General features: G+C 37.7%; 2 protein-coding genes across 2 annotated transcripts; one reads left to right on the top strand and one right to left on the bottom strand.

Moving 5' to 3' along the window:
- The first annotated feature begins 206 nt into the window (after positions 1-206).
- On the top strand, positions 207-21,913 carry LOC103569203 (filamin-A). Its single transcript, XM_008546380.3, has 30 exons — positions 207-413; positions 2,397-2,775; positions 5,251-5,375; positions 5,454-5,584; positions 5,688-5,901; positions 6,054-6,359; positions 6,565-6,720; positions 6,932-7,073; positions 7,133-7,338; positions 7,777-8,683; positions 8,812-9,354; positions 9,425-9,560; positions 9,746-9,825; positions 9,905-10,072; positions 13,121-13,267; positions 14,029-14,256; positions 14,336-14,650; positions 14,714-14,932; positions 14,999-15,319; positions 16,158-16,379; positions 16,440-16,627; positions 17,077-17,281; positions 17,365-17,502; positions 17,589-18,644; positions 18,726-19,142; positions 19,210-19,353; positions 19,811-19,969; positions 20,085-21,268; positions 21,337-21,639; positions 21,728-21,913. Exons 2-30 carry the CDS (start codon positions 2,406-2,408, stop codon positions 21,794-21,796), a joined length of 8,799 nt encoding a protein of 2,932 aa, XP_008544602.1. The 5' UTR covers positions 207-413; positions 2,397-2,405; the 3' UTR covers positions 21,797-21,913.
- Positions 21,914-21,925: 12 nt separating this feature from the next.
- LOC103569202 (ribosome biogenesis protein BMS1 homolog) lies at positions 21,926-26,056 on the bottom strand. Its single transcript, XM_008546379.3, has 3 exons — positions 24,303-26,056; positions 22,888-24,231; positions 21,926-22,815 (listed from the first exon to the last, which is right to left on the bottom strand). The coding sequence occupies exons 1-3, from the start codon at positions 25,930-25,932 to the stop codon at positions 21,989-21,991; spliced, it is 3,801 nt and encodes a 1,266-aa protein (XP_008544601.1). The 5' UTR covers positions 25,933-26,056; the 3' UTR covers positions 21,926-21,988.
- Positions 26,057-27,884: the final 1,828 nt, after the last annotated feature.

The raw sequence follows: 27,884 nt of genomic DNA, 5'->3' as shown, positions 1-27,884 counted from the left end.
TAGTCACTCTACTAAGTTAGCTACAATACTTACTCGAAACCCAGCACATAACATAACAGCAATGCTGGTATGGCTCATGTTGGTGATGTTGGTTGAGCATAAGTGGGGAGGATCGGCTCACAGGTAGACTACTCACTACTATACTATCACACACCACCTGAGTAGAGTAGAGTAGTGTTGAGGTGTGTTGGTAGTGAGTTTACCTGGTGGGGCCTTACAACTTCTCTCTCGTCAGTGAGCTCATGTACGTCGAGCCCGCGAGGAGCTAAACAATTTAATATTTTTATTATTTTTATTAAAAGCCAAAAATGGCGATTCGACCATAGACATCATTTTAAAAAAGTCATAATTGGCTTAAATATTGTGTGCAACATTTTAAATAATTACTTTTTTTATCGTTGTTTAAATAAAAAGTGAGTTGTACTCAGTACTTGTCTCTGTATGTTGGTTACGTAGCTGAGGCTCAGTATTGTGATTACTCGAAAATAAGTAATAGCTGATGATATAGGAAATAGGAGAGGGAGAGACAGGGAGAGACAGATAATGAATAGATGAATGAATTTTTTTTTTGCTCATATATGTATGATATAAAGTTATGAGTTTTAAGGTTGTTATTTTATAATGCCGTTTTTCTTCTTTGGAGCCTGACGGACTGACTTTCCCAAACGACTCGCGCGTATATACCAGCGGTCGAGGGCTTTCCGTGGTCGTGGTTGTTCGCGCGAGAAGTGCACCTGAGAAAAGACCTAAAGAGAAGGACTTATTATGTATAAATATATGTGATATACTTGGATATATTTAAGAATGACCGAGATAGTTCATTGAAAGTATATATATTCATTTTTAAAGGTATATAGAGGTACATATTCATATATATATTGTAGTAAAAGAGAAAGAAATAAAAAAGAGTAAATAAGTGTTACGTAGTGGTATTTTGAACGTGGGTGCGGAAAATGTGACTTTTAAGTGGGCGTGTAACTAAAAAAAAATAGTAAGATTTTTAAAAAACTTATTAATAAATGAAAAGTTTGTTAACGGAGTATATTTATATATTTTTTGATTGCCAGGCCGATGGCGTCATGTAATTAATTGAACTCCCTATTTGGCGGGAATTCTCAACCACTGACGCAAATAATTTGCAACTTCAATAACATCCGTAATCTTATATGTTTAATTATTTATTTATAAGGGATAATTGTTCGTTAGTTAAGAATAGAGTTAAGCTGCGAGTTTAACGAGGTTTAATTGGGAGCTATGGGTATTTTATATTTTTAAAAACCGGTGATAGTAATAATAATAATGAATAAAAGTACTCGAGCGAGACGCACATGGTACTAACGTGAGATGATGTCACTGTTTGAGTAATCCTTGGGCTCTATCCAAACGGAAATTATTTTTTTTTGTACCAACTTGTACTTGTACTTGTATATTTTTTTTTATTTAATGAGTAAGAATACTTAATAATTCAAAAAATTATTAATGCCGTCTGCGGTTAATTGGAAACCGATTGATTATAAATTTAAATTAATTCTTTTAATGTTACAAGTAAATGGAGAATCGCGAATTGAGTTGTTTATGTTTTATGTTTATGCAAATTTACTGCGCGAAGAAAAAGTTGTTTTTTTTTTTTAAATAATTATTTGTGAGTTTGTTTAGAGCAGGAATTTTGAAAGGCGCTATTGTTATGAAATTATTTATTTTGAATTAAAAGTACGGGTAATATAACGTACCTGTAGATCGTTGGTATCAAGATAAAACCTCAACTTCACTTTCACCCGTGTGAAAATTTTAAAATACTCAATACACTATTCTCTTTATTATTATGATCCAGAATATGCAAATATTTATATATATTTTTTTTTACGTAACGAAAATCTCATAATTATTTTTTTTATGCGTTGGATAATAGTTTATTTATTTATTTATTTATTTATACGTTAATAGAGAAATTTTCTCTGTAATAATTTTTAATTACGCACTTACAGAATTTTTTACGATACATTTATATATTTTTTTAAATGTTACGGGCTGCGATTAATAAAAAAAGTTATTAGTCTCTATTTAATTGTCGAGTATTTATATATATTTATTAAAATATATATGTACGTTTCTCTTTCTAATTTATGGAAGAAATTTTTTCTCGCAATTATTTTTCAATATTAAGTTTGCATATTAATTACAAATAATTATAGACCTGATTTTAATTAATAAAATTTTTAAAAAATTAGATATACTAAGACACTAAATATGACAATACTTACATGCGATTCAAAAAATTAAAAAAATACATTTTTTATATGAAAAAATATCTGAAGCCTCAAAACTACGCAATCAAATACTGAGAAAATTTTTTTCTAATCAGTGAAAAAAAAAATGATAAAAATTAAAATTAATAGGAAAAAAAAATGCAATCAATGGAACAATTGCGGCCAGAAGAATTAGTAGGCTTGGTAGCGCGCTCGGCGGAGGGCACTGCCGCCAAGGGTATGCCGATCAAGGGCAACGAAGATCTTTGGGTCGAGATTCAAGCAAATACCTTCAGGAACTGGGTCAATGAGCATCTGAAGCACGCGGGTGACGCTGGAGGTGGACCGGTTTTGGACTTGGCCGAGGATTTTCGGGACGGAACGCGGCTCTGCGCTCTCGTCGAAGTCCTCACCAAGCGTCGGCTGCCCAGGTGGAATCCCCGGCCCGCGAATCAGCACCACCACCTGGAGAACGTCTCCACCGCCCTGCAGGCCATCGAGGCCGACGGTGTCAAGCTCGTCAACATCGGTAATTATTCACTCATTTATTTTCCCGTCATCCAACAAAGTCCGATGATGATGATCAGGCTGTTAAATTTATGCCATTGAGTCTACTTGTTTTTACATTGATTGTTATTTTATTATTAATTGGGTATTTATCGAGTGTACGAGCAAGTATTTCCGTGACATAATGAGTAATTACATAAACTTTGTCTATATAAGTGTATATTTGAATAGACTGTGTAATAAATAAGGTGGAGCTGTTGCACATTCCAGCAAACATACATTATCATTATTGTTATTGTCGTTTGTAATCACGATCAATATTTTACTCGATTGTCAACGTCTCTCATAATCTTCTCGAGATAAATTAAATAATATTTTTATTAAATTATTTTAAATTGACACTTGTAAGGATTATTTATTGATACATATGATTATTAAAATAATCATGTATTTCTTGTCCTACTGATCTCGTGACTGGGTTCCGAGGATCGGCTTTAAAAATTTATTAATGGAAAAAAATATTTAAGTTTAATGTTCAAGAATTTAAGTGGGTTTCTTATACATAAAGATTTATTTATTTATTTATTTATCAGTACAGAGAATTAATTTTTTTGGTGACTAGTAATTATCATATCTAAAGATAATTTATTCAAAAAAAATTTATAACCCGGTTACTGGATTCAAAAAGTTTTTAAACTACTAGTCAAAAAATTTAAAAATTTATCGATGCTAATTTACCTCAAAATCTAATTAATAAATTAAATTCTCAATTTTTTTATTTCCAAAAATAGAATAAAGAAATTGTCTAATTTCGTTCTGTCAATTTTGACCCTTAGCTTGACTAAATAATTTTTCCCATAAAACTAGAGGCTCAAAATTTTGAAAAATTTTTTTTATTCACTGATAATTTGAACCCCACTTTCAGCCTTTCTAATCTAATCCCTGTACCAAAAAATCTAAAATTTAAAAGAGCAACAATCTGATTAATCTCGTAAATAAATAAATAGTCAAATTGATAGCAGATATACAATAAAAATGTAAATAAATAGCGTAATAAAAAAATATGAATATCGTCAGGAGCAATAAACGTCTAGATTCCTCAGTTCATTCTTCTTTTACTCTTTTACATCACAACACCCACGTCCATCTATCCAAATATAGGCGTGACGTTTGTCTCATACACTTTCATCAGTTTTAATCTTACATATTAACAACTAAATAATATTCTCCATTGAGCATTAACTCAGCCACCATTAATTCAAATTAATAAATTATATTCCAATTAACAAATTCCTTCTCTCAGAATTCAAAAGAAAAAATAAATAAAATCCTGTCAATTACTAGACATAACCTGGATTAAAAACATTGCAGAAATCATCATTTTCATGGTCATTATCATCATTACTCATTACTAAATAATACATTTTTTTTAGCGACACGCAGATAAGCAAAAAAATGTTTCACGTGCTGATTGTTTATTTAATTTGTCAAATCATTGTCATCATCATCATCATCATCCTCCTCATCATTTAAAGTCTCATATATATGTAATGTATACAAAACTGCTGGCCCTGCTCCCACAACAAAATAAATAAATATTAAAATAAAGTGAAAAGAAAGCAAATAAATATCAAATGATTTAATTTAAAATTTTTCTACTTATAAGTAATCTTGCATCACTCACTATATTACAAATCTAACTTGGCAATCGAAGTCTCGAGGTCGTTGCCTTTCTTGTTATAAACCAGCGCCCACCGTGTCTCTGTTTCGCTTTTAAACTTGCCATTATATTTTTTTACAGTTACTAAAAAAAAATATATAAGATATATGTTATAAAAAAAAAAAAAAAACACTTATTCCAAACACTTGCGACTCGTGTATGTCACGACTTTACGTCATCTAATGCCCCTACTAAGCCCACGGAGCCTCTAAAAAGTAAAAAATTAAAGCATTGCAATGATAGCTGGAATTTAAATTTCGTTTATCTTTTAAATTGTTATTTATTTAATACATCGGTACTCAATTAATGGGAGATTAAGATTAAATTAATTTACAAAACGTTTTAGCGTGAGATTTATTTTTTATTTTGCAGTTCATTTTTATTAATCAATAAATAAATTTATTCCTAATGAAAAAAGATTATAAATTTTTTTTTTTAAGTCAATATTTAAATCGTGGGTCTGCTTTATCATATATTTTATAAGAAATCACGGTAATAGAAATCAAAATCAATTTTTTTTTTAAATTATGCCCCAAAAATTTATTCGGCTTTAAATTTTTTTTATAATTTCCCGCGAAAAAATTTTAAATTTTAAAAAAAGTTTTAATGATCATAATTTTTAAAATTTTAAAGCAAAAAATTAGCGGTACCATACTTGCATAATTACTATTTTTGTTTCAAAGATTGATAATTAACGATATAATTATTTGGTAAAACAAAATAATAATAATCTATTTATGTTAAACCTTGACCAAGTTTATATTTATATTTTTCCAGGCAATGTTGACATCGTTAATGGAAATCTCAAGCTGATTCTTGGATTAATATGGTCACTTATTGTTCGTTACCAAATTGGAAAATCGAAATTCCCACCGCGTAAACTTATGCTCGCTTGGCTTAAGGTCAGTAAACTATTCATACATATATTTATGTACCTAATAATTACAATAGTAACGATAATGATGATGATATTTAAACAGGCAGTGCTACCAGAATGTCGTGTCAACAATTTTACAACCGATTGGAATTCAGGTGTTTACTTAAGTGCACTATTAGATTACTGTAAGCCTGGTTTGTTTCCTCATTGGCGTCAATTAGATCGCACTGACAGGTTTGTTTACTACTTATATTTAATTTATACAATGTAAAAAATTGGGGGGTGAATTCGGGATTAATACTAAAGGACATCTGTAATAAAAAAAATTTTTTTCTAGTGTTTACAATTGTCGGAAAGCGATGGAGATATCAAAGCGTGAATTTGACATCCCAGTTGTATTAGAACCAGAATATTTAGCCTCACCATATCTCGATGAGCTCTCAGGGATGACTTACTTGTCGTATTTTATGAAAGAAGGTTCACCAGGTTTCTATGCAACTTTGCGGTGGGTTAATTCACAATTAACTCATGCTCCTGTTAGAAATTTTACGGTAAATATTATTTATAATTTTTAAAATCAAACTTACAATTCTCCCGTAAGGTAAAAGGCCTAGTACCCGATCTAGTCTCTTATTTGCGTGGAAATTTTTACTCAAATTTCTATAAATTTTTGACTGATGATTTATAAAATTATTTATTTCAGACTGATTGGAACGATGGCCGAGCACTCTGTAGTATAGTCAGGAACCTCGGGGGCCCGGCGCCGACGTACGACAAAATAAAAACCGACCCCAAGTACTGGGAGTCTAATCTCCAGCAGGGTATCGACGGCGCCAAGAAGCTCGGCGTTGAGCCGATTCTCAAAGCCAAGGACATGGCAGACCAGAACGTTGAACATCTAGGAGTTATGGCCTACGCGGCGCACTTCCAGTGGGTCAAGCCTCGTCCCCAGGCCAGCGAGCAGCTCGCCGTCCACGTCGACAGCACTTCTGCTCGAGTACAACAGCCAGTAAGCTTTTTTTTCTTTACATAACGTTTTTAATAAACCTACATGCCATAAATATAATAAATATACATCAAACTACATAATCATTCTTACGTTTAATTTAAAATATAAAAGAAAGTTTATTAATTAATTAATTACAACTTGAAAGTATTTCCAGTATTACCCGAATTTGGTATTAATTATTAATAAATTTTGTTTATTTGTCCAGGCGATATTCCGTTTAGAGATGCTGTCAAAAGAAGTTCATCCACGTGAAGTACGTGGTGAGATAATAAGTCCAAGTGGGAAAATAGAATGTCGTCTCACTTGGAATAGTACTCACGGCAAGGGTACATTCGTGCCGACCGAAGTAGGAATGCACAAGGTTCGTTGATCGTCTTAATTATCCAACAGAAAAAAAAAAAAAAAAAGAAAAATGTTGGTAACTGAAACGCCTTCCATTAATGTCTATGAAACCGCTAATGCGTCGGCTCCTAAATGACAACTGATGTTGTGAAATTATTTGCATGATGTAAATAAAACTATAATTACCTTTAAACTTTCTATTAATATAATAACTTATTTATAATTAATAGTTGATGGTGTACAATGATGGGGAGCTCGTCAATGGTTGTCCCTATTACTTCAGGGTTTTACCTCCGTTAACGAAAATAAAATCACCCGGCATGGAACCCTGCGCTATTGGTTCTATTGTCGAGGTTCTAGTCAACAGTTACGGTGAGTTTACTAATTCAAATACTTTATTTCTTTAATAATTCTTAAATATTTTAAAACAGGAACTAGTCATGACGGCATTGACGTGACAGCATGGTCACCAACAAATCGTTCGCTTCCTTGTCCGGTAAAAGAAAATAGCGGTGTACACACGGCGACATTTCAACCTGATGAAACTGGTGAATGGAGTATCGCTATTACGCACAAAGGCACGCACATACAAGGCGGCCCCTTTACTTGTTTCGTCTTTGATCCAAATGGGATCAAGGTAATTATTATAACTATCGCTGTTATCATAACCAACTATTTGTTTTATCAATTGGGACTGGCTTTTAGATATCAGCTATACTATGATATGGACTTTCGAGCGCTTACTTTTGTATTTGATGCTCAAAAATAATATTTAGTAAATAATTATTTTGCATCGCGAGTATTGTCATCGGTCACTGTACGATAATTAGTTGAGATTCCATAGCGACTTTTTATGCATTTAATTTTTTACTGTGGTAACTTCCGGTCCACTTTTCTTGGGTAGACTAAAATAGACAGACACTTTCGCTTTGACTTTAAAAATTCTTCATCAAATTTCTGAGCTCATACGTATTTTTGATACAAACTCGAAGATTTTTTATGAATCAATCAGGGGAAAAATAATTTTTGTCTAATGAGATCTGACTTTTTTAATAATAAAATTTTTTTTAAACAGTTGGTGGACACGGAAGGAGCAATACCTGGTCAGCCATTTTCATTCATAGTCGATGCAACAGGTACAGGTGGACTTGGAGATGTCAACATCGACGTAGTCCATGACAAGCAATCGGTACCATTTCGCATGGAGGATATCGGCCGGATGCGATACCGCGTGTTCATGGTCCCGCGAGAGGCCGGTAAATATCGTGTCTACTTATATTTCAACGGGTCTGACGTCCGTGGCTCGCCGATATCGATCCGTGTAGGCTCGCACAAGAGCAGAAGATCCAAGGAATCAACATCCAGTTACGAGAGGTCAAAAGTATCGTCCTTGGAGAAGCGAATGAACGGACTGAACGTAACGGACGGGAGTCAGAAACGGCAGTCCCCCGTCTACAAGAGTTCTTCGCAGAGTCCAACGCAGAATTACCGAGACTACCATCATCAGACCTACAAAACTAACTACGTTACGGAAAATTCAAACTCCTATCAAGTACCAAGTCCTCTTCAGGCTTCGAGGTCTCCTGTACAAAACTCCAGTCCTTCGTTGATTAAAGAGTCAAGGGAGATTTATTCTTCCACGACATTCAATCGCTCGAGGTCGCCGGCGAATCTCGCCCAGAGTCCGAGTTTGATCAAGGAGTCCAAGGATGTCTATGCCTCCAGCTCTTTGAAAAGGTCCAGGTCGCCTAATTTACGGGATGCCCATACTTCTTCCAGTGTTATCAAAGAGTCCAAGGATATTTACCAGTCCAGCACGCTGAACAGGTCGCGGTCACCAGCAATGAGTCCGATGGCTTTCAGGACTGCTAATGGGAGTCCTATCAACAGGAGCTTCAGTCCAAGAGTCAATGGAAAAGACATCGGACGAAGGCGTGGTTCTGCTGACAGTGGTGTCATTGATACCAGTAGCAATGTACGAGGTAATTAATTTTATTTTCATTCTTCAATTAAGTCCATTTGCTTAAAAAAGCCGGAGAGCAATTTTGGGTAGAGACCAGTAGATTTAACAGCCTGTAAATTACTACAATACTAATTAAAATAATTGCAGTGTCATCAACATTAGGCGGGACACCGAGAAGAGATTCCTGGGACGCAATAGCAAAGACAAAAGCCATGTTATCTTACGGTAGTCTCGAGTCGTTAGCGAATCTCGCCAACTCTTCAGTCGAGCACGGGAGCAACACCTCAAACTTCGTCAACGAGCACGGATATCGCAATGGCTACAATAATTATTCCTCAACAACAAATGTCGAGCGGACCGTAGAGAACTCGAAAAATTACACAACGCGTTTCACCAGCGACTACAGATCCTCATCACCAAAGTACAATGGTAACCACGGCATGGAAAACGGGCGCAGTCACACCCACGGCATCTTAAAAAATAGAAATAACAACTATTACAAATCTTCCGACACAACGGACATCATCCACGAGCGGTTAATCAACAACGAAGAGTTTATGAATACAACAGAGCGACGTAAAGGTTGCGCAGCTTCCGGGACCGCGCTCGACGTTCTGCCGCTTCATAAACCGGCTTCATTTACTCTAGATCCCAGCGTTGATGGCAGCAAAGCTGTCGTCACTGTCACAGGTACTTTAATTTATTCAATTAGCTAATAAATTAATTTATTAATCGTATGCGATTTTATCTGACGTTCTAGGACCACGTGGAAAACAGATATCCTACAAGAAATCAACATTACGAGGCTACACAATCATTATAACTGCTGAAGAAGTCGGTGAACATACGATACAAGTTACTGTTAATGGTCAACACATTAAAGGATCGCCATTTAGGTACTTAATTAATTAATTAGAGTATTTTAATTTATTGACACGGTGTGGATTTTTTTTATTTAAATTCCGTCATTGAGAAATATTTTTATTAATTAATAGTAATAATATTAGACCATAAATAATAATTAGTATTTTTATTTAAAAATTCCTATTAAAAAAAATTTATTTCAATTATTTTTGTCCAGATCTCAAGCTTACGATGCCGCAGCAATTCATGTTGATAATGTACCAGACGGAATAGTTAATCAACCGGTTGAATTCGAAAGTAAGAAGACAATTTAAAATAATTAACATCATTACCGACAATTATCAATATTAATAAAACAAAATTGCCGTGATTGCAGTTGATGGTTCCAGAGCAGGCTCAGGAAACTTAGAAATCCTAGTAAACGGCGGGCATGTGACGAGTTTCGTAAAGGCACTGGGTAGTCATAGATTTTTAGCGTCATTTGTACCTCACGAGGCCGTAACTCATCTCGTCGAGATGACTTTCAATGGTGAAACTGTGCCGGGTAAGTAACTCCTAAGTCATTCAACCTCATTTTCCGTCATTAAATTATTACACATTTTAAATGTTTTTCCCGCAACAGATTAACACACTCACACACAAACATTTACAGGGTCACTGACTCTGATTTCTATCGCCGTAAAAACAATCAATCTCTCCCCTCCCCGGTTTACCTGCTCTTCAAATAAATTTAAAATAAATAGAGCTACAACAATTAAAGTAAAATAAAGCCAACTATTATCTAATACCGTAAGCAATAAATAATAAATAATATAGTTAACACGCAACAAGTTCAACGACTCTAAAAAAATATTTAGCGTACGCATCATATACATATATATCATCAGCGACACACTGACCCAGATACCGTGTCGTCAACATTCTCACCTTCTGTCTAACTTATAAGTATTTTTATTTTCTCTTAAACAAAAAACGAATTACCTACTAAAGTATCTTCGGACTTGAAATGTCTTCTTATCGGTGTTTACAATACACTCGTGCGCTTTTGCCGATGCATTAAACTCTCGATGTAACCCAAGTACTCTTTATCTTGTAGTTCTTCAGTCCAAGTCTTGTATACAAGAGCATTGATCTAATGTTTTAAGGCGTGGCACGACTTATTTGGTTACCGAGAGCACTGACGCCTACTCATCTAACGATCATTCATTCATTCATTCATTTACGTTATAAAAGTACGCAATTAAATACTTAATTATTTATCATTATCACCAGTACTAGTCTCGGTACTATTGCTAGTACCAGAGTTAAATAATAAATTATTTAGATGCGTATAAAAATTACTAACGGAAGAATACCGTTAGCTGCTCGTGCACAATATCCTTAACAATAATTAAATATATATATATTTATATATTTAAACGCTGTAAGGATATACTCGGTTATTTTTTTTATTGTTAAGTTATGAAACACAAGGACACGTCATGGGAAATAATTTAGTAGGTCAGTTTGAAAAAAGTTTTGAGGCACGGAATTTTTTATGTAAATTTGAATCGATAGATTTGAGATTAGGTTCGAGAGATTGACCGATCAGTGGCTGACTGGTATAATTTTTTGTATAAAAATTTATTATGATCGATTGGTATTGAGCCTGAACAAGAAGTTCAAGTATAAACTGTAAATAGTTGTTAGAGAGAGGTGAATATTAAGACGAAGACGTATTGATGGAGGCATTTGTGTCACTGGGAGCGGTAATTTCAACGCGTGCCAAGCTGCATACGTTTTTTATATAAATAGAACTATTTATATTTATTATTTTTATAAATTAGTTGTAATTATTTTCTGTCGTTAATTGTTCGAGTGTAAAAAAGGGCTGATTAATTAAGAGAAAATTAGTACCGTTAAGTTTGGAAATCCTGTTATTGGGACCGATTCAAATCCGGTGCGGTAATGAATACAGTGAAGGTAAAAAAAGGCTAAGGGCCGGTTTTAGGCAAGGGAAATTTTATTTGCCACTGGTTACTGAGGTACTGAGGCATTTACTGATGACTGGAGATCGGAAATTTGTAGATGGAGATGGGATTGTGCAATTTTTGAGGGATCGGGACCTACGCGGTCATAGAACAGGTGAATCTTGTGGGTTGGAGGTTTTTTTCTTTCAACAATCAGAATGCGGTTTCAGCGATACCAGAGAAAGACTTCTATTTGCATCCTCAGGTATATCGGGAATTGTATGTATCGAGTGTCTTGGAATGGGAAAGGAAAGTGGGAGGGTGATGGTAGTCCCAGGATTGAGTTTAGATATCACCTGTACCCGGGTCTTAGATATATTTATATTTTTATAAATATATACCATTGTTATTTATACATATATATATATATATTTTTTTTGCAATAAATTAATAATTAATAATATTGATAATTACCAAATTTTTTGAATAATTTATATTTTTTTTTTGGAGTAAAAAAAATTAATTACGTCGATTAATAATTAATATCATTTAAAAGAATTGTTAAACTAATTAACAACACAACGAAAATTTTGATAAAATTAATTATAAAAAAAATACTTTAAAGGCGTAAGGATGTTTGGTATTTAAGGACGAAAAAAAAAAAAATAAAAAAAGATGTCAGGTAAAAATACGTCCCTGGAACAGGTAGTGGAGTGGCGGAATCACCGCGGTCACACTTGTGTCGGTTCTCAGCTCGGTTGAGTCCGCTCGGAGTCGGTGAATCGCGTTTTCTGCTGACGTTACACTCTTACTCCGTTCTCCAATTTCTTCATAACTTCCTGTTTTACTACCGTATTATTATCGCCAATACATTACTATCCGCGAGCCGCGATACCTACCTCTTGTTATCTTACGCGTTTTATTTCCATAAATAATAAATTAAATACCATTACCATCACCTTCGGTCATTATAAGCTCCAATTGTTATTCATTAACTGTAAATTAATAATATAATATAATCCTCTACTAATTAAGACTCATACCTTAGTTAAACTAAAACAAAACCAATGTGAATCTGTTTGAAAATATTATTTTAAATTTGAAAACGTGTTGCGTGTTATGATGGATCTATCGAGCCACAATCATCTTCGTCGATCGGGTAACGCGATCGATGGTGACTAGCGTTTTTTCCTCATAAATTTATCTAATCCTCAATTTATTTCTTACGTCACTTAAACTTCCTATCCTATTTTTAAAATTCACTTAAAATTCTCGCGACTAATAATTACCACTAAAAATAATAAGACCTAATTTCGATAAATTCCACTTGCGTTAAATAATCCGCGGGTATTTTTAAGATTCTTTTTAGCTCAGTTTAGTTATCAAGGTGATCTTGAGGTAACAAGTGTTTTTTATTGCCGAGTATTTTTTATTTTAAATAATTGTTGAGAAAAAATATTTTAAATAATTACAATAGCTAACTTGTAATTTGCGTTCTCTGTCAGTGATTATTTACTTCCGGATGACATTTAAATTTAAAACTTTTAAATTGCGACAAAAGAGCGGAATTTTTTTTTTTTTTTACTATTGTGAGATTCGGTTCAAGTGGAGCAAGTTTATAATTTTGGGATAATTATTTTTAGGATCACCTTGGAGAGTTAACGTGATGCCTGGACCGAAGATGTCGGTCTTGGGGGACTCGGTAAGGCTCGTACCTGCTGGTAGTCCTGCCTTATTTGAACTCTCCGCCCTTGGTTTTACAAGTAAAGAAATAGACGTGCAGATAATAAGTAAGTAACTTTTTCAAAATCATTTTTTTTTCTTTTTATATAATTATAAAAAAATTCCCTTGAATTTTGGCGCCGTGATAAAAAATCTTGGCTAGTGTCCTTGGAAAAATAATCGAAATATATGATCCTGAAGTTACTAGACAGTTAAAAATTTTTTGATTTTTTTTTAAACAAATCAATTGCGAAAAAGAAAACTAAAAAAATGCACATGTGGAAAATTTAAAAAATTATAAACGCAATTTTTTAAAATATTTTTTTTTATAATTTATCGTTTTTAAAAAAATTCAAAAATTTTTCAAATATTCCGAGAAAAATTTTATTATTTTTATTCATGAATTTTTACATAAAGATAAAAAAAAAATTTGATTTTATTCAAACAATATGAAGTAAAATTTACAAACAAGGTCAACAAATCCATAAATAAATCCTCAGTAACCCATTCCCAAATTATCTATTTCCTACTTTTATTTCTTACATAAAAGATTTCTTTTAAATTCCAGCTTAGAAATTTCTCTTGTTTATTTTTTTTTAAATTCATTGTCCATTGGAAGGTCATTGGCTCTTAAAATGAATTAGTAATGATAAAAAATATAATCAATTAACCGATTTACGCTTTCAAAATTAAATTAGCTGAGCGTAGATAATTTTTTTTCCCAGCAAAATTTAATTACCGAGCGTGAAAAAATTTTAAACTAAAAACGCGACCTGTAATTATCAGAAATGGAAGCTAAATGACTTTTTTTTTTGTTCGCCGAAATTAGCACCGTCAAAACGACACATAACTGCACGTGTTGATGAGGAACCAGGGCGCACAGGTGAATTCCGAGTGGAGTTTACGCCAAATGAAGTCGGAAGTCATCTGGTGGAGGTGACCATCGCGGGACAAAAGCTACCGGCTGGACCTCTCATCGCAAAAGTATACAATAGCAGCCTCATACAAGTTACTGACGTACCCAGTGCCGTTGTCGGACATGCCTGCCAGTTTCGAGGTTCTTATTCCCACAATAAAATATAAACTATATATAAAAGTTGGTCATTAAACAATAACATGAATAAATTGGATTGCAGTGGACGCTAGCGCAGCTGGTGAAGGCCAGTTAGAGATATCGATAAACGAAGGAGAAGTGCCAAATCACGTCCAAGTAGTAGGTGGCGGGCGTTGTCTTGTGTCATTTACTCCTGAGTCAGCGAAGCCTCATTACATAGACATTAAGTTCAATGGCGAAGCTGTACCAGGTTGTCCATTCGTCTGCAATGTTTCCGACACCAGTCGAGTTATCCTGAGTCTGAGTCATTTAGAGCTGATACCCGTCGACCAACCGGCAAATTTCCATATGGCCGTTGATGGTAGCGGGAGTGCTGAGCTCGCGGTCTCTGTTCGCGGTAATTAATCTAATTATTAATTGATAAATTATTGGTATCTAACATATTGTTGATAATTTTTAGGACCAACGATAGAGTTACCGGTTAAAGTAACAGGAAATATTCACAGTGGATTTACTGCTGAATTTACACCACGCGACGTTGGTGTTCATTCAATAAGCGTTGAGTATAATGGTCATCCAGTTAATGGGACACCATTTTTAGCAAAGGCCTTTAATGCTGACAAAGTATTGATTGGACCTGTTGCTAGAGGAAGTGTCGGTCAGCCAACGCATTTCACTGGTAATTTTAATATTTAAATTAATTTTAAAAATAATTATCAGGTTCAACTATAAAAAAAAATTCTAGTGGATGCAAGTCAAGCAGGCGAAGGAAATCTCGAGATAACGATATCCGCCCGGGGTCAAAACATTCCCACCCAAGTGACCCCCCAGGGCAACGCACGTTTCTCCGTGAGCTTCGTGCCATTCGAGGCGTGCGAGCACGTGATAAACATCGCGTTCAACAAACGCACCGTTCCCGGGTGTCCGATAGTGACCCGGGTCGGGGGCGACAGCCACGTCACCGTAAGTGGCCAGGCACTGAGTAGCGCCGGGCTGGGACGTCAGAGTCATCTGACCGTCAGCAACGTTGCCGGTAGCTTAGAGGACCTAGAAGTTAACGTTGAAGGTATTTATATCAGTCTCCAATAATAACCGTCATCTTAATAAAATTCACCGTCAGCACAGCGTCAGTTTAATAATCACCTGCACTATTTTATGGGAATAATAAATTTTTGTGTTAATATTAAATGTTTAATTTCAGTTATTCCGTCAGCGATTCATTATTATAATTTATAAATCACAAAATTAAAATTACAATGTATAGAATTATCGATATTGTGATTTGCTGACTCGAGAGATCTCGTCTCTCTGTTGCAGGTCGGCCAGCTTTCAGACTACGACACTACTAGACTTATTTATTATCTTCTACTTCTACTTCTCTTTCTACTTATAATTATAAAACCTATTTAATTAACTTTTAACTCACAGCAACTTAAATAATTAACAAACGGACTAATTTACGGTGGCGGGTAACTAAATTATCTAAAGCATTTTTATGTCCTCGCATTGTTTTTAATTATCAATTATTAACGCTTACAGCCCGCGGGCTTCAACAAGGTGCTATACTACCCTAAGTCTTAGAATAAATAATAAATAAATAAGTAAATGAATAAATGAATGAAGCTAATTATTAATATGTAATTTGAAACTGTGCCAAGCACGTGGTCAACTCAGCATGCCACGACGTAAATGTAAAGTTACCGTCAGGTGCATTGATTGTCTGAATATCTAACAGTAGATTAAGCTTTTAATCCGATTTTATTTTATTTTATTAAATTAGTTAATTAATAATTGTGTAATTAATAATGCTTAAGAGCAATTAGTGGCAATGAGTAATATATCCTGTCCTGTATTATTGAATGGCTATAAAAATATGTAAAACGACTAACAAGCGGACTTGATAGGACCCAATGGACAGGCCGTACCAGCTCAAGTAACCGACAACAAAGACACAACTTGCACTGTCGCATTTACGCCTCGTGTTGTCGGCGAACACAGAATAGCTGTTAGCCATCGTAATGTTCCAGTTGTCGGTAGCCCGTTTAGTTGTAAAGTTTACGATGTGACGGCTATAAAGGTCAAGGATTCGAAGCGAGGAGTCATCGGGATGCCAGTTACATTTTTAGGTATTTTTTATTATTTATGTTATTTAAATATATTTATTTATGTAATATTTATTGGTCTAGTGGAAACGAGTCAAGCGGGTCCAGGTAATTTAGAAGTAACCGTTAACGGAGGACGGGTACCAACTTCTGCTCAAGCGCAAGGTCCTCATACATATGCAATATCATTTACACCTCGTGAGCCGGTTGTACATACTGTTGACTTGAGATTCAATGGTGAAGATGTTCCTGGCAGTCCATTTAGTTGTCAGGTAGTTTTACTTTAAAAAAAAAAAAGTTTTTATTTTGTAGGGAATTTGAAGTTTTTCTTGCGGACTGAAAGTTGTAGGGAAAAAATGAAAATTCTGGCTAAACTAATGCGGATACGACAAAAATGTATAGAAATAATTTGGTAGCTTATTAAATTCTATACAAAAATGATCTGATAATATTTTTACGTACACCTAATTGTTTTCAAGTAATTGCAACTTGAAGTAAGAAAGTGAATTTGAAGATTTTACTTTTGAGTTACTTGGTCTATTTATTTTCTCTATATCTTTGAAACTATCAGAGATACCTTGATAAGTATAGAAACCTTTTTTGTAGCAAATTAAATTTCCTACAACTTTTGTTTCAAACATTTTTTTGTAAAGTCTATAGTTTCAGAGTAATCATAACAAGTAGACAAACAAATAATTTAAAATATTTAAAAAAAAAATAGGTGAGTGATACAGCCAAAGTATTAATAACTGAAGGCTTGGAAAAAGTATCAGTAAACCGTCTCGCCACATTCACCATCGAAGCAGACGCTTCATTAGGAACGCCCGCCGTCGAAGTCTTGTCTCCTACACGTGAAAGTCTGCCCGTACAGATAAAACAAAGCGTACATGGGTCTTACACCGCAGGATTCACGCCAACTGATGTTGGTAAGCGAGCGTTGCGTAATAAAGCAGTGTGTGGGCGTGTGACATTAGTTATTTATCTTTAATTTATTTTTGTTGCGCAACAGGTGACCACAGTGTTGAAGTTAAACTAGGTGGATCTCACGTCGAAGGAAGTCCGTTCCTTGTGAAAGCTTACAATGCCAACAAAGTTAAAGTTACCGACATCAACAGCGGCGTTGTCGGGAAGCCAGTTTTCTTTAGCAGTAGGTTTTAAATATTTGATATGTAATCTCTGGTCTCTGGTGACTAAGTTACAGTACTGATAGAATTTTTCTTTCCATTTAATTAGTCAACGCAAGTCAGGCGGGAGCTGGGAATTTGGAGATAATAGTGGCAGTGAATGGCAAAAATGTACCGAATTATGTGCAGAGTGAAGGAAACGCAAAGTTCCGGGTAAATTTCAAGCCGCAGGAGGCAGCGATGCACAGTCTGAGTGTCCGTTTCAACGGGGAACCGGTACCAGGATCTCCATTCAGCTGCAAAGTAGTCGGCGCGGGTCAGGCTGTAATCACTGGGAACGCGCTGAAGATGGGCGCAGTTAAGCAACTGATATCATTCACCGTAGATCCTCAGGCCCCGTCGACCAACTGCGACGTAATCGTGACCCCGCCTTCGGCAATTGCGCTGCCGATTACTATAGAGCCGGTGGACAGCAAATATAACATCAGTTTCACGCCAACCGAAGTCGGGAGACACAACATCAGTGTCTTGGTGGACGGAGAGCCAATAAAAGGCTCCCCGTTTGCTTGCAATATCTACGACGTCACCAAAGTCCACGTTTCGGGATTGACAGAAGCGCGACTGGGTCAGGCAACGACGTTCACTGTGGACGCTGCCGAGGCGGGTGAAGGTACTCTTGAGTTGGTCGTCAGCACGGATAACAACACCGTCAAGGCTGAAGTAGTTGCTTGTGCCAGAGGACTTTACGACGTGACTTTCGTGCCCCAAACCACGTCGACTCACTACGTCAACATCAGCTTCAACGATGACAATGTCCCAGGAAGTCCCTTCAAGTGTCCAGTGATCGGAGGTGGTCTCGACGGCCCCACTGTCATCAGAGTCGGGAACAGTGCGTACCTGGATCTAGATATGCCGCGTCTAGAGGGTCCGGTTTCTGCGGAAGTCACTGGGCCCGATGGAATAATTATTCCCTGCACTTTGAATAAACTGTCAGCTAGTTTGTACCGCGTTGAAGTCCGCACCAGGATGGTTGGTATCTACAATATTATTTTCAGTGACGGGCACAAAGTCATCAGCTCGCAGACGCTCCAGGCTTTCGATCCCAGCAAAGTCACCATAAAAGAAATCTCTGATGCTATTTGTCACCGACCTGGAACTATCGTCGGTAATTATTTTACTTATTCATCTAATTAAGTATCAAAAAAATCTATTATCAAACTCCCAATTAACAATTTAATGAAATCAGTCCTAGCATCCAAAGAAGCCGGGCCAGGAAAACTGACAGCAACAGTACGAGCTGGAGGGATCGACGTCGACAACGTAGTCCGCGAGGCAGACAACGGAATCTATGAAGTGATCTTCCACCCCACTCGGGCGGCTCCCCACCGTGTCCATATCAAGTACAACGACGTCCACATTCAAGGAAGTCCTCTAGAAGTCGCGGTACGCGGACCGACAGGAGGCCGCGAAGTGACAGCAACCGGTCTCGGTCTCTACCAGTCTTGCGTCGGTAAAGTTACGTCATTCACCATCGAGACTCTAGGTCGCCCGGGCAAAGAGTTCGACGTCGTCGTCAGCGGGCCTCAGGGCAACGCGGTGCCCGTTCGTTGCTACCAACATCGCGACGGCAATCTGCTCGCTGAGTTTACCACCAACACCGTCGGTAAGTTCCGAAGGATTTACAATTTTTTGATCTGCTTTAATTATTCATAATTAATTAAATAAATTAGGAACGTACAAAATCGACGTACTCCAAGGCGCAAAGCCAGTATTGGGTTCTCCATTTTTCTGTCAATCATTCGACCCGAGTAAAGTTAAACTGCAAGAACTGGGACCGACTACAGTGTCAGTGCACGACCGGATTGCTTTCAAACGTGAGTCAGTTTTTATTAGTTAATTAATTAATTAATATGGATTTAATTAGGAAACAATAATTAATACTTTCGAAAGTTTATTTACAATACAACAGAATGTGTCTAATAAGAATACGAATATAATCGTGAAAGCGTTGAGGCGAAACTACCAGGAAGGCTAGCTAACTTGGGCTTTATATTGTGCTGAGTTTATTTTACAAAGATTTGATCAAGTGGAGATCGAGAGAAATGTTCAAGGCTATAAGGAAAATTAATTACACTGTGTGATGTATTGCCGCGATATGCTCTAGTCTACTTTCAAATAGTTTCGCGCGAGTAAATGTCTGCAGTCAGTTCGCGCTCGGGCTTGTACCGGGAAGGGAAACAATCCGTTCGCACAACTAGTCGCTTTATTTGTCTTGTTTTTGTTGTTGTATTGAGTTTAATTTTTTATTTGTTTGGTTTAATTTTTTTTTAGTCATTAAGTCGGACGCGGGAGTTGCTGACTTAGATGTGACGGCGACGAGTCCTCTGGGACAGGAACTGCCTCTGCAAGTGACGGCGCTCAACGACGGGGCCGAGATGATTGAATTTTCCCCAAGTGTTCCTGGTTCTTATATGATTAATGTTACTTATGGTAATTATTCTCATTATTGATCACGAGTAATTAAAATTAACTTCCGGTAAATTTTGAATGAGAAAAATTTTTAATGGACATTAAAAATTGAATTTGAATAAAATAAATTTTTTAGGTGGTTGCCCGACACCAGGAAGTCCGGTAGTGTGTACAGTTGAGTCTGCAGGACAAGCGCGAGCAAAAGGAGAAGGATTGTTATCAGGACACGTGGGCAAACCTGCTCACTTTATTGTGACAGGAACTCGAAGTCCTCCGGCAGTACAAGTCGATGGCCCGGACAGTATTTCTAAACCAACAATAGAAGCTGGTGCCAATCCCGGTACCTGGAATGTCTCATACATTCCCTCGGAAGTGGGAGTTTTCGATGTTCGGGTGGTCTGCGCAGGTCAGCAGCTGCCGGGATCTCCGTGGCACCCGAAGATTATCGACACCCGGAACTTGAGAGTGATCGGAGGCTGGGCGGCGATTTGCGATGATCTTGGTCGTCTCAAGATTGGGCACAATACCAAAATAAGCTTTGACACCGCGGAGGCGGGTCCTGGAGAACTCACTGGAAGTATTGACGACCGCCCACTGTCTTTTGAGATGACATCCAGCAATCGGCTGAAGTTGGTGTCCCCCCAACTTTCCGGTGGCGAGCATCATATGGAGATCCTTTTCAACGGAACGCCCTTCCCCGGAGCACCTAAGCTTGCTATCATCCAGGAACAAGAACCCGTTAGCGACACTAGCCGCGTGATGCTTCGTGGCCGAGGACTTACGTCAGCGAAAGTCGGTGAGGAAGTCAGTTTTACAATCGACGGATCGCAAGCAGGAGCCGGAACACCAAAAGTCCAACTATTTTCACCCACGACCGAGATCAACGTCATGCTCCAGCACCTCGGAGACAGCGTTTACCGTGCCAGTTACATTCCTCTGTCTCCCGAGTCTCTGCTGATGACTGTCTCCTGGAATGGACGCCAACTCAAAGGCTGCCCACTTCAGATAAGTGTCACCAGTGCCGCTGACGCCTCCCGAGTGATTTGCTCTGGCGACGGACTCAAAAATGGGATCGTTGGACAAGAGATCCGGAGTTTCATTGATACTAGACGCGCCGGACCTGGCGAACTTACTGCCCACTGCGTTGGGCCCCACAAAGTCGCGTACTGCGAACTCTACGACCATGGGGACGCGACATTTACGCTAAATGTGAAACCACAGGAAGCTGGTAGACACGCTCTGACCATCAAGTACGCAGGAGAGCATGTTCCTGGATCTCCCTTCACTCTGCGTGTCTCTGGTGCTCCAGACGCTTCAAAAGTACGTCCCTTCATATTAAAAAAAAAAAAAACATTTACCCAACTTAAAATTAATCATAATTATTTTAGGTCAGAGTTTACGGTCCAGGTATAGAACATGGAGTTTTGGCGACATTCCAATCCCGGTTCATCTGCGACACTCGTGGAGCGGGAGCTGGGCAGCTCACCGTCCGTGTCCGTGGACCCAAGGGCGCATTCAGAGTCGAAATGCAGCGCGAGACACAGAAAGACAGGATCATACTCTGCCGGTACGACCCGACTGAACCCGGGGATTACCGAGTGGAGGTTCGCTGGGCCGGTGTCCTCGTTCCGGGATCACCTTTTCCCGTACGCATCGTCGACACTCAAGATGAATTATTGATGTTTACACAGGTAACATCCGCTCTATTTATTCGACTCATTACTTTATTTATGACTGAACTAATTAATTAGTAAAAAATAATGAATTTATATTTTCTAGGGCGCGGATAATTATTCAACAGGCCATCATACTATTACTTCTTGGCGTGGATCCCAAGCGATTCTCTAACCAACTCGACATCTTCCATCGCTCCACGTCGCGTTGCTTTACTATATTTTTTCTACAACTAATAATTATAATATAAATTTTATATAATAACTTATATATATATATTTTCAATAAAAACTATCAATTAAATAAATTTTTAATTAATTTTTATTTTAAAAAATTTAACAATTTTCTTATGCTAAAAAATAATAATTAATTTCCTCTTTTCTTTTTGTCCTTAGCGTCCATTTTACTGAGAGTCCTGTGGATTTCTTTCTTCAACTCCCGCTGCTTCTTGAGCTTCCGCATCTGCTCGGCCTCCACACGTTTTTGATATTCGGACATTCGCTTCTTGGTCTCCTCTTTGTCTTTCTCTTGCTTATGTTTGTAAAGAGTTCGTATCCTCTTGATCATGTCTATTCTATTCTCCTCGTCCTTGCTCCTGACGACGGCGACACGTCGCTCCGAGTACTGGGGCTTGTGGTTGATAGCCAGCGGCTGGAGTTTTGGTTTATCGCGATAAGGAAGCGCCTTCTGTAGATTCTTAGGGACGACTAGCGGCTTGAAGACCTTCTTCTCCCGTTGGATCGGAGTGTAGAGCGAATCCTTAACTTCTTCCGGCTGGGCCTGGATGTTATTCTCCCGCTTGAGCTGTCCCGTAGTCTTCATTCCGCGCCACTGGTTCTTTTCGCTCGGAGGCAGCAGAAGCGAGGTCACGGGATTGTAGAATTTGGGGACGTCGACTTTGAACCAGGTCCGGCAGAAGACGATGTCGCTCAGCTGGATCTTGTCCTCGAAGGTCGCACGGAAACAACCCGGTGGGTCGGAAACTGCCTTCTTAATCTGCCCCCGGATACCGGAGACTGTTTTAACTTTTGCTCCTTCGAATCTTGCGACTTCTAGACTCGAATTGAACATCCCCTGGATGAATGCTGTCTTTTTAAATATTTTTCTTGGCTCTCCAGTCAATTTCAACTTTTTTACAACCCGCGTGCTCTTGTCCAACTCGACAATGGATCCAGTTGCTGCTATTCTGAAGCCTGTGATTCAAAAAAAAATTATTAAAACATTAATCGTTAATTAAAAAAGAAATAAATTTGAAAAATATTAACCTGGAATTCTGGTGGCGACATCTTGGACAGCAAGAACTCCGGTACCTTGAGGAGTTATCGGTCCCCAGAAGTGTCCCATGCAGGCGACGTGCTCCGGTGTGTACTTGAGCATGCGATGTCTCATGTTGTCCTCGAGCTTTGAATAAATCGGAAGAGTTTGGAACCTTCTCCAACCAACGGACAGAATAACTGGATCTCGGGTTTTGAGGATCTTCGAGTACCACCGGTGCTTCTTCAGCTTGGTCTGGACGAACCCGATGTTCTCTTCACCGTGAAGCAGACCTCCGAGAATCAGAGGATACGTGGGGTCCAGATTGGTGATCAGCTCGCAAGGCACCGACTCGATCTCAACTCTGACATACATGCCAGGTCGGAATCCCTCCAACTGAACTCGCATCTCGTCGTCCAGGTCCTCGAACTCGGACTTATTGAGCTGGGCCTGTTTCTCCACCTCCTGCTTCAATTCGTCGTAGAAACTTTTGTTCTCGGCGTTGTCGTATTCGGCGTCGAACTGCTGTTTGAGCTTCCGCTTCTTCTCAATCAGTTTCTGTCGGTCTTCCACTTCCGCTGAGTCCATTTCTCTGGGCGCAGAATCTCCTTGAGGCTTACCCTGGATCTTTTCTCCAGTCTCCAGATCCTCAAAGTCCCCATAGACTTCCTCGTCATCGTCCTCCGGCAAGTTGTTGAGCTTCAGAAGCTCAGCGGCGTCCTCTGACTCCTTCCACTTGCCAGTGACGAACCTGTTGACGATCAGCAACTTGTTGTCTTCGCTCAACCAATCCCTTGGCTGCTCCCCGCTGAAGTAGACAGTGTCCTCCTGGTTCTTCAACTCGCGCTCTTCGAGCTTCTTTTTTTGCTTCTCCGTCACCACCCGGAATATTCCCCCGAGCTCTTCACCTTCATCGTCATCAGCATCATTATCCTTCTTCTGCTCTACTGAATAAACAATTTTCATAAGATTGACATTGCTTTGCTGTCTATTTAAAAATTCCTCCCGCGCCTTCTCCGCCGTTCGTGTCCAACTCCCCGCCTCCTCAACCTCCATCTCTTCAATCGACCCATTCAAATCATTATCACTCAGCTCATCAAAACTTTCTTCCTCCTCCTCATCATCACTTTCTCCAGATTTATTTTCCTCCAAGCTCTTCAATGTTTCCGCAATTTTATTTTTAACTTCTCGCGCAGGATTATTTATCAGTTCTTTATAAACTGAAGTATTTTCTTCACCACTATTTTTTTTATCCCCATTATTATTTTGTGCTCTGAGTTCTGCTAATTCTTCTTCTAAATCATCTTCATCAATTTTTATTTTTTTATTCGTCAATTTTTTTTCTTCAATTTTATCTGGAAAATTTTAAAAATCATTACTTTATTATTATTGTAATTATTTAATTTTTATAAAATTTTTTTCTTACCTGAATTTTGTATTTTTTCTTCATCATCATCATCATCATCTACTTGAATATTTTTCCTCTTTACAGAATTTTTATCAATTGATTTTTCATCTCCATCATCATCATCATCATCATCATCATCATCATCATCATTATCATCATCGTCATCATTATCATCTTCTTGATTATTTTTTTTCTTTAAAGAATTTTTATCTTCATCATCATTATCATCATCTTCATGATCATCATCGTCGTCATCATCTTCATTGATTTTATTTAAATGACTTCCAGCTTTTTTATCTTCATTAATTTCATCACCAGAGTCTTCATCTTCATCATCATCATTATCTTGATCATCATGATCATCATTAAAAATAACTTTCCTCCTAATTCTCCCATTATCAAAAACATTTTCCTGGCCCTTAGCAAAGACATCATCGACTTCCTTGGACATAATACCCCGGGTTTCACTGAACAACTTCAGCTCACTCTTCTCCAGCTTCTCATCCAGGGTGCCCGCGGTATCAATCAGTCCACTGAGCAACCCATCGTCTTCTTCCTTGTGCGAGTGACTGCCCCCGAGTTCAACATAGACCGCATCCTTGTCGTAAACTATCCCGCCGACCCCCGAAAAAGGCGCGTAGATGAGTCGCTCTTTTTCAATCAGTGCGCGCTTTTTGATTTGCTCCGGCAGAGGACAAGGGTCCGGTAGAAAGCTGACATCCTTGATCCTCATGTCGCCCGCACCAGGTATATGGACCGAGGACTCTTTTATGAGCGGGACTCCTCTCATGAACCCGTAGAAGCAAACAGTTCTGTCAACTTTTTTGTTCTGTCTGATGCTCTCAGCAGGAGTGATGTCTTCAATTCGATCTGCGATCAAGTAAGGATGACTTGAGCGCCAGGTCAATGGTCGGAACTTCATCACGGAAATGAACCGACCAAGATTTTTAACTTCGTTACGTAGATACTCGTTGTGAACTTGTCCGGATAAATAAAATAATTTAGCGCCGGCGTAGACTTCGGTCCAGAATCGCTGCTTCAAAGTCTTCTTGGCTTTCCTCAGCTGGCGATTGTTGCTGAACAAATCCAGGTGAGTGAGGACACCCATAATTCTGGGCATCCCGTGGACCTGGCAGATGTTCAGGAACTCGAAGATCTCCATTTCGAATCCAAAGGAGGCGTCGATGAGCAGCAAAACGAGGTCGGCTACTTTCGCGATGTCAATCATGCTGTTGATGTCATTGTTGCACTCCATGAAAGTGATGCGACGTTTCTTCCCGGAGACGACGGTCACTGGACCCTGGATGTTGCTCAGCGGCTGCCGGGTGTAATTTTTAATGAGACATTGTATCAGCAGAGACTTACCGACTTTAGGAGGCCCGACCACGGCGACGAGAATCGGAGGGGGCTCGAGAGGAGTTCTGTCCACCAGCGGAATGTGGGTCTTCTTGGTGTCCAGGTCCTGCTTCCGACGAAAGCGTCTCTCAGCACCGATCGCCGAGTTGAAGGTGAACGCTTTGGGGTTCTTGGGTCGCTCGGTGACATCATTCGATTTTTTTTCTTTCTTGAGCTTCTTTTTTTCTGCTTTCCGACCAGATTTGTGCTCGCGATGGCTCTTGTGGACCAGATCCGTGGGTTCACTTGACATTATTGTTTATTTTTATATTTACACTATTATTTTAATTATTAAACACTAAGTTCAAATTGGACATGTTGATTCTGTTTAGATCGAGACACGTGTGTTTGATGTTTTTACTTGAAGGTTAGACCCTGGTTCTAAAGTACCAACGTCAACCAGAAGATGGCTCTGTGTCACTAATTTTAAAAAAACATCGGTAAAAAAAACACCTGGACTAATAAGTTATTGTTCGAATATTTAAATTTACCGCGCAAGTAATAATAATAATTCCTAAATTATTGATGAAAATAAAAAATTTCAAGTATACTTTTTATTCTTATTAATATAATTATTGTCACAAATAAATTTTAATAAAATTATTAAATTTCAATTTTGAAATTTCGCGCCAAGATGGCGCTGCTGCGTGTCACTGTATTCAACCTTCATTTTGCTAGAGTAGGGGGCGAGAGAATCGCGAAATTGATTGCTTAGTGCCAACTGACGGTCCAATAGCGGCAGTCAGTATCATAGACAGTGGCAGTAGTAGTCTAGATCCTTCTTTGCGTTTGAATAGAAACAGTATTGCGGTAGCGTCGTGTAATTATCCATAAAAGTTATTGTTTAATTAAATTGTGCAGTGATTGTAAAATTTAAATTGTGCAAAGTGTCTGTGGTGTAGTTAAGTGTTGAGTGTTCAGTGCTAGTGCAAAGTGTTGCTGATGGCTGATGCTGATATCTTCCTAGTTCCTGAGCAAACTCATCTGGCATCGTCTGGTGGGGAAATAGCAGTTAAGTGACGTTTTTTTAGCTGCAATACACTTGGAGCAATTTAAATCAAATCTCCAAGTGTATTAGGACACCCTTCTGCACATTATTTTTCCACCAAGGTTTGTTCAAACACTCAAGTGTTTTTTTTTATTTTTTAAATATTTTTCTATCATATTCTGCCGCCATTTTATTTTGACATGATTTTTAATTTGTCTCGAATTTCTTATAATTTATTTTTAAATATTTAAATTTACCGCGCAAATAATGAAATTAATAGCATTGCCATTTGCAATTAGTAGGAGTCAAATTAAACAAAAAATTAAATTATTGAGTATTTTTATTAAATTTCATTTATTGGCTTCCACTATAAAAGTTCATAGTATCGTTTTATTTGCCCTTGATAAGGTGATAAGAACTTTTCCTGACAGCCAAGCTAACGGAAGTTAGCGACAACTTATTAATGTAACTTGTTGCCAAGTTAAACCCCAAAGTTAGCATTTCCATAAGTTGACTAAAGTTCCTTCGATTTTTCGAAAAAATTCCGCCATTTATTTTAAAATCACATAAAAAAATTAAGTCACAGCTTATATATTTTTCAAAATCTATTCCTAAACAAATAAATGTAAACAATGGAACTACAGATTCAAATTATCTGAAAATTTCAAAACAAACCTGATACCAAACTAGGAGTTGTAATGATAATAATAATAATAATTATCAGAGCCGAGTTATCAATCAAGTGCATGATATATTGATGAAGGTATCAGTGGAATAATATGATTAACCCGGTATGGAATTTGTTGTCTGGATATTCAAGAACTATTTTGATCAATTGTTTACTGAACAAAGCGAGCGAGTTTGCTTTAGAGCCGCATGTCCACATGTGTTTATATACTGCCCATGACCATTCGACATATGTTTTATTCTCCTCTGCCTACATCTATTTCTCCTCCCACATGTCATTCACACACATATATATATATATATATATATCTCTATATGGATATACTTTGGGTCGTTAATTCGCATGGTCGAGAGGACAAAACAGAGCGCATCCTTTCAGGTGACATAATTAACCGAGAGTCGCTTTTAATTGGCACCGCACTCGAGAAAATAAGAGTAAATGAGCGAGCAGCGTCACGTTTAAATGAAAATTCTACTCTCTATTTTCTTTAGTCACTAATTCGGTGAAAATTTTTTTTCCAGTTGTCAAA

Source organism: Microplitis demolitor, chromosome 5 (genome assembly GCF_026212275.2).
Source record: "Microplitis demolitor isolate Queensland-Clemson2020A chromosome 5, iyMicDemo2.1a, whole genome shotgun sequence".
NCBI classification, from domain to species: domain Eukaryota; kingdom Metazoa; phylum Arthropoda; class Insecta; order Hymenoptera; family Braconidae; genus Microplitis; species Microplitis demolitor.
Note: the sequence above shows the minus strand (reverse complement) of the source record. Positions and strands in the feature narration are given on the sequence as shown.